The sequence below is a fragment of the Hippocampus bargibanti genome, linkage group LG09 (assembly GCF_051943395.1).
Source record: "Hippocampus bargibanti isolate YZ-2025 linkage group LG09, ASM5194339v1, whole genome shotgun sequence".
NCBI classification, from domain to species: domain Eukaryota; kingdom Metazoa; phylum Chordata; class Actinopteri; order Syngnathiformes; family Syngnathidae; genus Hippocampus; species Hippocampus bargibanti.
In genome coordinates, this window is record NC_142742.1 from 15,418,635 (window position 1) to 15,428,618 (window position 9,984).

Genomic DNA, 9,984 nt, shown 5'->3' on the forward strand with positions numbered 1-9,984 from the left:
TTTCTGACAACTCCTGCTGTTGTGGTAGAACAAAGTACCCGTTGGTGTGTTTGTGTGTGCGTTTTTGCACACTAAGTCGCAATCGAAGAATCCAAACACTTGATAATATAAATGTGTCTGCAAGCAGCATGTGCTCCAATCAGGCTAACCGGAGATTGTTTAGTGTTTCTTCACTTGTCGCCTTAATTGATGGCCGACCATGACACGTCTTCATTTGCTCAATTAGGCTCTGTAGCTCCTTTAGCTGCCCTGACACGCTAAATTGCATTAATGCCTTGACGCAGACTAACTGAAAGGAAGAGAGAGGCCCGCACGTCTGCAAGGTAAACCAAGTGCAAGAAGCAACATCAAGCACCTGCTACCGTCGCCGCCCGCATTGAACATTCTAGCAAATTATGATATGAGGTAATTTCAAAGTGAAGCTGACGAAACACGGATAAGATGCACTAATTTTAATTAGCACCGCTCTGTGTAACTTCTGCGCTGTGAGCCTCTTCTCCCCAACAAGCCTCTTCCAGACCTCCCCTCCCGCAATCCCCTCCTGTGCGTTGTTTGTCCCCTTGCACTGATTCCTCCCCTGGCGCCTGCCAGTTTGCGAAGAGATTACAATGTTAGGTCAAGACTGCAACAAAGTGTCATCAATGCATGCTGTCGAGGCTTGAGGGTTCGAGGATTATAATGTATCGAAAGCCCGTTGGAGTTTCATCAAATGAAAGCAACTTTACAAGGTGCCGTTTTTGCAAAAATGCGCAGTTCTGATTGCATTTTGATTATTATGTGTAAACTCGGGCATCTGACTAGTATCGTGCATCTAGTTTTCGTTATGGTCAAAGTCTGTTGAAATGATGGATTGCACTCATTCACATTACGCTCATAACATATCTGCCTCCATCGTCTTTTGTCTTTGAGACAGGACATTTTTGCAACATCTGCATTGAACTATAATGGAGAGTCATTGACTGCAAACATCGGACAGAAATAAAGGAAATTTTGTGATTAGAGTGACGCCATGACAAATTCATCTATATTATCATCGTGTAAAGCCTGTCAGGTGTTCTTTATAGAGTATTTTGGTTAGGATACTGCTACATTTCTGGAGCTAAAATATATAATTGCACAAAAAAATGCATAGTCGATCTTAAATTGATTGAATTTGATGTGTATGCAAATTCGCTGACCATTGTCATAACGTGTTTTTTCTTATATTATTTCTAATCATGTGATTTTTATTTTTATTTTAAAAAACGTGAACCCGTTTGCAAGTCATCTTTGGGAAGTACTTTATAATATAGCATTTACTTTGCTTACTTTGTTCCATTATTTCTGAATCAATGACAAAAAAATTACACTCAGTTACATTTTGAACGAGGTTCAAAAGTGCATTCACAAACTCCAAACAAATGACAAAAATAAAGACCACTCTAAAGTAAAACACAACACTTGTGTAAACACAAACAGGCCACTTTGGATTATTATCTTTGCTATCTTGGCAACATTTCTCCTTAGAATCAGAATGCCTTTCATAGTTCCACAATGGGGAAATTTGCAATCTACAGCAGCAACATAGAATGGAATCAAGGGGTTTGGGGGTCAAAAGATAAAACAAAGTATTCTATGTAAAGAAATATATAGTATAAAGTATAAAACGCATTTGATATTTTATATGTATGTAACTGTCATAAAAAGAATATTTGATACTTCAGTTTTTTTATGCAGCTATACCTAATGGTGTGCCCAGTGAATGTATAATACGTTCTTGTTTCAATATCATCCATGCATGGTCGTTTGTTTCCGAAAAAAATGCACTTTGAGAAACGTGGAGCCTGTGGTTGTACTACATGTGTCACTTTGATGAGAGTCATTGCATGGTCCAGTTTTTCTTCAGAGTGCTCTCAAAGTTTGCCACCCCCCTCTCCAAAAAACAGCTGCTGATGAATGGGTCTTGTACCTCTCCGTTTAAAATGAAGCAAATATTTTGACGCCATCCCGGCGTTATCGCCAGTGTAGATGAAAGTTTTTTTATGAAGTCTGCGAGTAAAACGTCAATGATCATTGTTTGCCGCTTAAGGCTCTTGGCTCCGCCCCCCGGTGTTTGTCATAAACCTGGCTCCTGGCTCCAATAAACCCGGGCTAAGAGCGCCCTGGGCTCGCCTCCTTCTCCAAGGCGATCAATAGGATCTCAGGCGCACTCCAAGCCCTCTCCTACGTAGACACCCAACAAGGAGAGAGCCGATACAACAACACGCTTGATCTGCTGCAAGACCCGAAAAAAACATCTACCTGCTTTCTGAATCATGTCGTTGAGTCCAAAGCATACAACGCCTTTTTCCGTGACAGATATTTTGAGCCCCATCGAGGAGACCTACAAGAAGTTTAGTGCCATGGATGGCGCGGGGAACCTGAGCTCTCCGCTGGGAGCCTACCGGCAGCCGCAGGTGTCTCAGGGCGGCATGCAGCAACACTCCATGGGCCACAACGGCGGCGTGGCGGCCGCTTACCACATGCCGCACTCGGTGTCCCAGTTCTCCCACAGCGCAATGGGGGGATATTGCAATGGGAGCATTGGCAACATGGGCGAGTTGCCCTCCTACCAGGAGAGCATGAGGAATAGTGCTGCTGCAGCAACAGGCTGGTACAGCACCAACGCTGATCCCAGATATTCCACCAGTAAGTGCGAGCGCTGTTGCGGAGTTTACTCGTCGCATCTTTTGGGGCTGTTGTTATTGTTGTTGTTTTTCCAAACCCCGCTTGTTTTCATGTTTTCAAAATACGAAAGCATGCTTACTTTCCTAGAATCAAACACATACTTGAGCCACAGTATTTTTGTTTATCTTGCACACTAAACTTTTGAAATTATATTAATGGTCTCAGTCTATTCTTATTATTCTTATTCTTATTCTTATTCTTATTCTTATTCTTATTCTTATTCTTATTCTTATTCTTATTCTTATTATGATTATTATTATGATTATGATGATTATTATTATTATTATTAGTAGTAGTAGTAGTAGTAGTATTAGTATTAGTATTAGTATTAGTATTAGTATTAGTATTATTAGTATTATTAGTGTTATTAGTATTATTAGTATTATTAGTATTAGTATCAGTATTATTATTATCACGAGTGAGTTTAATTTATTTTTACGATTAGAAACCTTTCACTTTTACGATTTATTTGCAAGCAATCAATTCATTCAGATTTTTTGCAGTTATACAATTTATCTAATCTCCCTTTAAGTAAACCACAAATAATCAAGAGTTTACATTTACATGCATGTCGTAATTTTAACATTCTCAATTATTACCCGTTTTTTAGTTTTTAATGTTTCCAATGATACACTCACGATGTTAAATAAAAGAGCAATGTAGTTATGGATTATATTTTTGAATTTCAATAAAGTTGGCATTTTTTAAATGAAAAAAAAATACACGTCCATTACGAGTACACTATTGAATTACGTACCGACATCTCAAATTCTCGATTTCAATTTGAATCAATCTCACGGGTTAAAGAAAAAGAGATCGTTTATTAATATCAATATCGTTTATTATTATATATTTAGTAATATCAGTCCATGGAATGCAGCTTTACGTTAATAGTTTAGGTAAATACATAATAATTAATGGTTTTCCATGATTTCAACACGAGCGTGGGGTATAGTACAATGTGCTCTCGTGTTTTTGATTGAACGCACATACAGTATATGTACGTTGTATGTATGTATGTATGAATGTATGTATGTATGTATGTATGTATGTATGTATGTATGTATGTATGTATGTATGTATGTATGTATGTATGTATGTATGTATGTATGTATATGTTTAAGTTTCCAGATTCATGGGACCTTCCACAGGTATGAACATGGCGGCCATGGGGGGTCTGACGGGAATGGCGGACGCCTCCAAGTCCATGCCGGCCCTGCACGCGGCGCCCAGGAGGAAGCGGCGAGTTCTCTTCTCGCAGGCTCAGGTCTACGAGTTGGAGAGGAGATTCAAGCAGCAGAAGTACCTGTCGGCGCCGGAGAGGGAGCACCTGGCCAGTATGATCCACCTGACGCCGACCCAGGTGAAGATCTGGTTCCAGAACCATCGATACAAGATGAAGCGCCAGGCCAAGGACAAGGCGGCGCAGCAGATGCAACAGCAACAACAGCAGCAACAACAACAGCAGGACGGGACCATGTGCCAACAGCAGGCCCAGTCCCCAAGGCGCGTAGCCGTACCGGTTCTGGTGAAGGACGGCAAGCCGTGTCAGAACGCCTCCAACACGCCGACGCCGAACCAACAAGGTGTGCAGCAGAACCAACAGAGCCAACAGCAAAATGGGGCCGGAGTGGTTCTCGGCCAGCACCAGAACCAGCAGCAGGTAAACGATTTGGACCTGGAGGAGATGTCGCCCAGCCCCCCTTCCCTGCACAGCCATCTTAGCATGGCCCAAATGGACTCTTCTGCTGTAGATTACGCCAGTAATATGGTCAGCTCGAACCTCCTATATGGCAGAACGTGGTAGGAGCCAGTGCAGTCATTTTTTATTTTTTATTTTTATTTTTATTTTTTTATGAACCTGCGGATGATGAGCCCATTCCATGAACGCGTATACACGCAAAACACAATATATGGTCGGGAAGAAAACTCAAGCAGGGGCCGCCGCCCCCCGGCCACGCACACACGAGTACCAGCTGATCAAGGCACATTTTCTTGACATCTCTAAAGAAGGGAGTCTATTTTAGAACATTAGACACATATGGCTGGCCCTTGAAAAGCAATCAAGACGCTTTGGACCCCTTTTGTAATCTTTTGGACCTCCCTCGTGATGTTTTAATGTTAGTATGTTTGGGGGCGGGGTTTGGGGTTGGGATGTGGGGGTGGGGGACATAGAGATCCGAAGACACCAAGATGAAAAATTTTGTAACATGGATATTGTTAATCTAATGTATTCAATTAGAATTCTTCAACGACTTAGGGACTTGTACATTTGGCTAACACAAGAATACGTTTAATTGTATCATAATCGTTATTTGCGTCCACTTTTATGTTTTCTTTATTCTTTTGTAAGTTAAAAACGATCAAATGAAGCTGCTGTATTTGTTTCAAACCCAAGTGAACAATGAGAATAAATAACTTGAAGTGTGAGAGCGATTTCTGAGGAAGTTGTTTTTTTTAGGAAGCTGTTTTAAAGTGCATTTTCATGATGTGGAGACCGTGAGCATATTGAGAAAAAAAGCAAGGTAGATGAGGGAGCCGCTCTTAGTCAGGTGACAATTTGGAGGGCCGTCGTTTCTACTGGATGTCATCATTAACGAAACGTTAACGAAAGAAAATAAGAACCGGTTCGATACGGACATTAAAAAAAAACTTTAATTGAACTACAAGTATTTTACCTTGTCTCCGCCGCACAGTTCGAATGAGACCTCCTGTGTACACTTATTACGCTACATTTGACAGAAAAATAATTATAAAATAATCATTTTAAAGTGATATATTGAACACATATTATTTGCAAACATACATGCAATGGATTCTAACTAAGAAATATTGTTTTAATATAGTGGGTCACAGAGAAATGTAAATGTAGTAAATGTAATAAATGTAATAAATGTAATAAATGTAATAAAAATAATCTCATTTAATGAATTTTAGCGTAATGGGGCTGCTAGGACTTCTTCTTCTTCTTCTTCTTCCTCTTCTTCTTCTTCTTCTTCTTCTTCTTCTTCTTCTTATTATTATTATTATTATTATTATTATTATTATTATTATTATTATTATTAATATTTTCTTATTTTCAAGTGTTTGTTTTATCTTCATTTTAAAAAAGAATACACCGCTACATTTGAACATTTTAATTCAAACAAATGTCACAGAATTTCTATATTGTACTTGACTTTTTTCTTATATATTAAGGTTGATAATACATTTGGAAGCCTTGTTCTCCGATCATTCGAATTCCACGCGGGCGGACGCACGCGCAAACCCGCGCACACACACTCCCGCCCCGCGTATAGACAGACTCAATTATCATCGCGATCGATATTTACAAAAGATAAATGATTTGCGCAAAGCAACTCCCAAGTGTTCCAGCTGATCACTCGTGTTGGCGTGTCCTCCAAAAGCGGCAAGTAGTCTCGCATTTCATTTCCTGTGGTCATTTAAACGTGTTTGAAAATGACTTGCGCAGCCCTCTCGGTGATGACACCCTGCGACGAAGATGATGGCTATCAGCGTGTCTCAATGGAGACCTCGGAGAGCCTCCATTTCCCAAGCCCTCCACATACCTGGCAGCTGTATGTATATGCGCTATCATGCCGACACTCCAGGGGCGATCAGAGCCAATATGCACCTGACATTTGAAATTGGCCGCAACAAGTCTGTCTGGAGGGAGCTGGATAAGAGCATTAAACAACGACAAATGAATTCCTGGATGCACTTTGATGCTGCAAGATGTTTCGGATAGATTTTGTCCCGAAATTGAGGGCATGAATGAGCTGTCAACAAAGCTTTTGATGGTGGACCACATGAAATGAAAGTGGGGGTGAAGCCATTCTTTTCTCTTTTCAATGGTCATAGTTACGGCGCTCTAATAGGCTATGCTTGGTAATCACTGCCTATTGTGTCTCTTGCTTCTTTCACATTATTGTGAGGTGGACCTCTCTTTGGAAGGAAATATGAGTCTGACCCGGTACTGTAATTGCTGTTGGAAGCATCATTTCGGTCTGGAAAGTTTGGGGGTGACGGTGTCACTTCCACACTTAGCGCTCACGCACACGCACGCGCGCGCGCACACACACGCTATCTTGATGAAAATTCATTCCTCACACGTACATTCACAACTGAATGACACATTTCATAAAATTGCCTCTATTATATACAAAGCAGATATTTCCATAAAGGTCGGATGGAATCCATAGCTACATGCCTTAAATGCCACATTTGGGATGTTATAGAGTTTGATAAGACAAGGAGAGTCTTTTTTCACGCATGCAAGGGATTTTCCTCTTTTATTCTTTCCAGGTATAATTGCAGGTTGCACTCCATAATGTGCATGTCGTTTCTGCAGCCCTGCCAGCCCCTACCACCCACCCCTCATCAAACCCCCCCTAAAGCCCCTTCCATCTCTTTATTCTACTTAATATGTCAGAAGGTCTGATCACAGAGGAACCTTTTCAAGTCCTATTGATGTGTTCCTCAATTGACCGTGGCGACCTAGCAACCTAGTGAGCACTAATTGGCAAGGGCTTAACATTATTGGCTCTATAGTTTACCTACCAACATCCTTGTTCATATTTTTTGGGAGGTATTGGTCTTGCTTGACAAAGAGATTTGAATATTGAGGCTGTCGTACTCTCAAATGATTTCTTTCAGGCAGATCCATTTTTTTAATATGTTCAATGAAAAGAAACATGTTACATTAACTGATGATTTAGCTGATTATTATTTGTTTCACAAATGGCAATTACGCTGGTTTGAGAACATTTCAAAGGAAAAAGTGCATTGTGTGTATGTTCAAATTTTATTATAACGATGTGACTGTTAGGACATTATGTGAAGGGTGTTATCCTACGTCTTAGTGAGCAGACACACGAATTTTGGCGATGCTACTGTTTAATTGTTTCTGCAACCGATATGCAACTAGAAATCAATAAAATAATAGAATGTTAATCATAATTCTAACTGTTATGTTTAAGTATGAGTCTTGTTGCTGCTGAGTCTCGAGGAGTGCACTTCTGGGTCTAGTCACACCCACCTCCACTGATGTCAGCTTATTCCACCATGTTCAGGAGTTCAAAACATGCCGAGAGAGACTCTCCTCATCCAGCCATCGATTGAAGGAACCGCTGAGGAGAGCCAGGTTATGCTGAACCAGTGAGCGTCAATATTTCTGCATTACGTCAGCATGGTTTGCTGCAAGTTTTGTGTCGAAAGTAAGAGGGAGCAACTAGATTTTGTTTGATGTGGGTGGTGGTGGTGGGGGAGTCATGTTGGATATGAAGAGTTTGTAATTGGCCTCACTTGACTCTTTCTCTGCTACTCTGTCTTTTGTTGTTGTTACAGTACAAGGCATTTAATAGTTACAGAAAGTTTTCCCTTGCCATCAAAAGTTAATAGAAACAATATCTTGACAAAAATTCATTGACAATTACTTTTTTGTGTTGAACTAATATGTGTGCTTGGTTGGTTATGTGTGCTATGTATGTAAGTTATTTTGACACATTGACTGCCAGACATGTGCAAAAATGTGCCCACGCCAGTGCCATGGTTTTTGTCATTTTCACTTAAACTTCAGGGACCACAGAATATTGAGTTTTAGGACTACATTAACATTCAATGCAGCGTAACAAACCTTAGATTCTCTTCTTTCATCTGAAAAAAAGAATTAATTCCTAAATTATTGGGGTCTGGACTTATATGAGCTTGAAATGAGGGAAGCTGTCCAAAATACAATGCAATGCATACATCGTGGTTTACATCCCGCTTTAACAACAGTTGAAGCTGGAACAAAGTGCTTGTGGAAGGGAAAAAAATATTGCCAGAGGTCTGGCTAGCGCTTTCTCGGCACCCCCACAAGAAAAGCAAAAATCCGAACAAATTCAGAAATGGTGCTCTTCATCATATTTTCAATTCCCGAATAAATTCGGGAATGGCAGTGAATGAGTTAATATGATGTCCTTATGAAACTTTTTTTAATTGAGCTTGATAGAGCTCATTTTGTGCAGATGTGTCTCGTGCTGTGACGGGTTGTTGGAGATTAGCCTTATTAATGCAGAGTGTTCACTTGGGAATGGATTTTAAATTATTACCATCTAAGTTATGAGGCCGAATTGGAAAGTTCTGATTTGTGTGTTTTATCATAGAGGGCCAATCTTTCGGGCATTCAAAATTATTATTATGATTTTATGTATTAAAATGGAGAAAACGGTCAACTTTGATACTACTCTTCGTATGAGAAACGGGTATTGGCTGAAGGATGGAAGAACTGTGTCAAGAGTATATGTGCCATGTGTGGTCGAGGCGGGGGAGCATCCCTTATTAGAAAATCATGTCACAATCTCTTCGGCCTCGCTATAATGCCAATAATCCCCCCCTCGAAGAACCCATATGCATGTTTTTCACTTGGCCATAAGTATTTCAAGAAACTGTTTTCAGTTGCCTCTAATAACTACTGACCTCCAGTGACACGGGCCAACAATGGGTTTGTCAGGCCTCAAACGCACAACCAAAGAAGCTGATTAGGAACTCAAGTGGTTTGAACCAAGAATCAATGGTCGCTCTGTCCTGCCGTGGCGCTTCCAGCATGGTGCGGATGATTGTGGGACTTCCATTAGTTCTGCTTCATTAAGCCGCGCAAACTCTTCTTTAAGAAAATGTGTTGGGACAATCGTACAAAAAGCTATTGGGGCCCTATGGCGGCGGTGACGGTTCCTGCTGAGAAGCACGCGCCTTCAGACTGAAAGCAAGAATATGTGGTAACTTTGCATTCGAAAAGCTGCTTTAAAATGATGCGAATGTTTCACTGAGTGCCTTAGAATTAAGTGGTTGGGGTTTGGATTTGTATTTTTTTTAAACACACATCACCGAATACTTATGGGCAAGCCCAGACCTTCCTAAGTTTAGATGCTAGAATTACCCTCAGTGAGTTTTACTGAGTGCTTGTATTTTTTTTTACAAAATTTACAGAATGATTAAGATCCTAAAAGTATAAAAAGTATAAAAAGTATTTCAACAGTAGCCAAAATGGAACTGTATAGTGCCACTTAGCAGTTTTTTTGACGACGATACTAATGCAGCGTGTTCTACCGGAAACAAATTCCTTGTGTGTCCTACATACTTGGCAATAAAGATGATTCTGATTCTGATTCTGATTCTGATAAGTAATAGTATAGTGTTGATTTAAGATATTGATATGCTTGCTTGGTTAAAATATGCCCTTTAGACTAAAAGTGACCAGTGAGTGGTCTGTGTGGGCATTATATAAAGACAAAAAAA

General features: G+C 40.3%; 1 protein-coding gene across 2 annotated transcripts; it reads left to right on the forward strand.

Moving 5' to 3' along the window:
* Window positions 1-1,993: 1,993 nt before the first annotated feature.
* nkx2.4a (NK2 homeobox 4a) lies at window positions 1,994-4,835 on the forward strand. 2 transcript variants are annotated; one of them, XM_089004435.1, is made up of 2 exons: window positions 1,994-2,667; window positions 3,831-4,835. In XM_089004435.1, the coding sequence occupies exons 1-2, from the start codon at window positions 2,295-2,297 to the stop codon at window positions 4,511-4,513; spliced, it is 1,056 nt and encodes a 351-aa protein (XP_088860561.1). In that variant the 5' UTR covers window positions 1,994-2,294; the 3' UTR covers window positions 4,514-4,835. The 2 variants fall into 2 exon arrangements, with proteins under 2 accessions (XP_088860561.1, XP_088860563.1); XM_089004437.1 differs by having other exon boundaries at window positions 3,858-4,835.
* The last annotated feature ends 5,149 nt before the right edge of the window (window positions 4,836-9,984 follow it).

Excerpts from the sequence above, each read along its gene's own strand:
- nkx2.4a (XM_089004435.1), top strand. The coding sequence starts at position 2,295 with ATGTCGTTGAGTCCAAAGCATACAACGCCTTTTTCCGTGACAGATATT. Across the intron at positions 2,668-3,830 it reads TGATCCCAGATATTCCACCA|TTTCCAGATTCATGGGACCT; the intron begins GTAAGTGCGAGC and ends TATATGTTTAAG.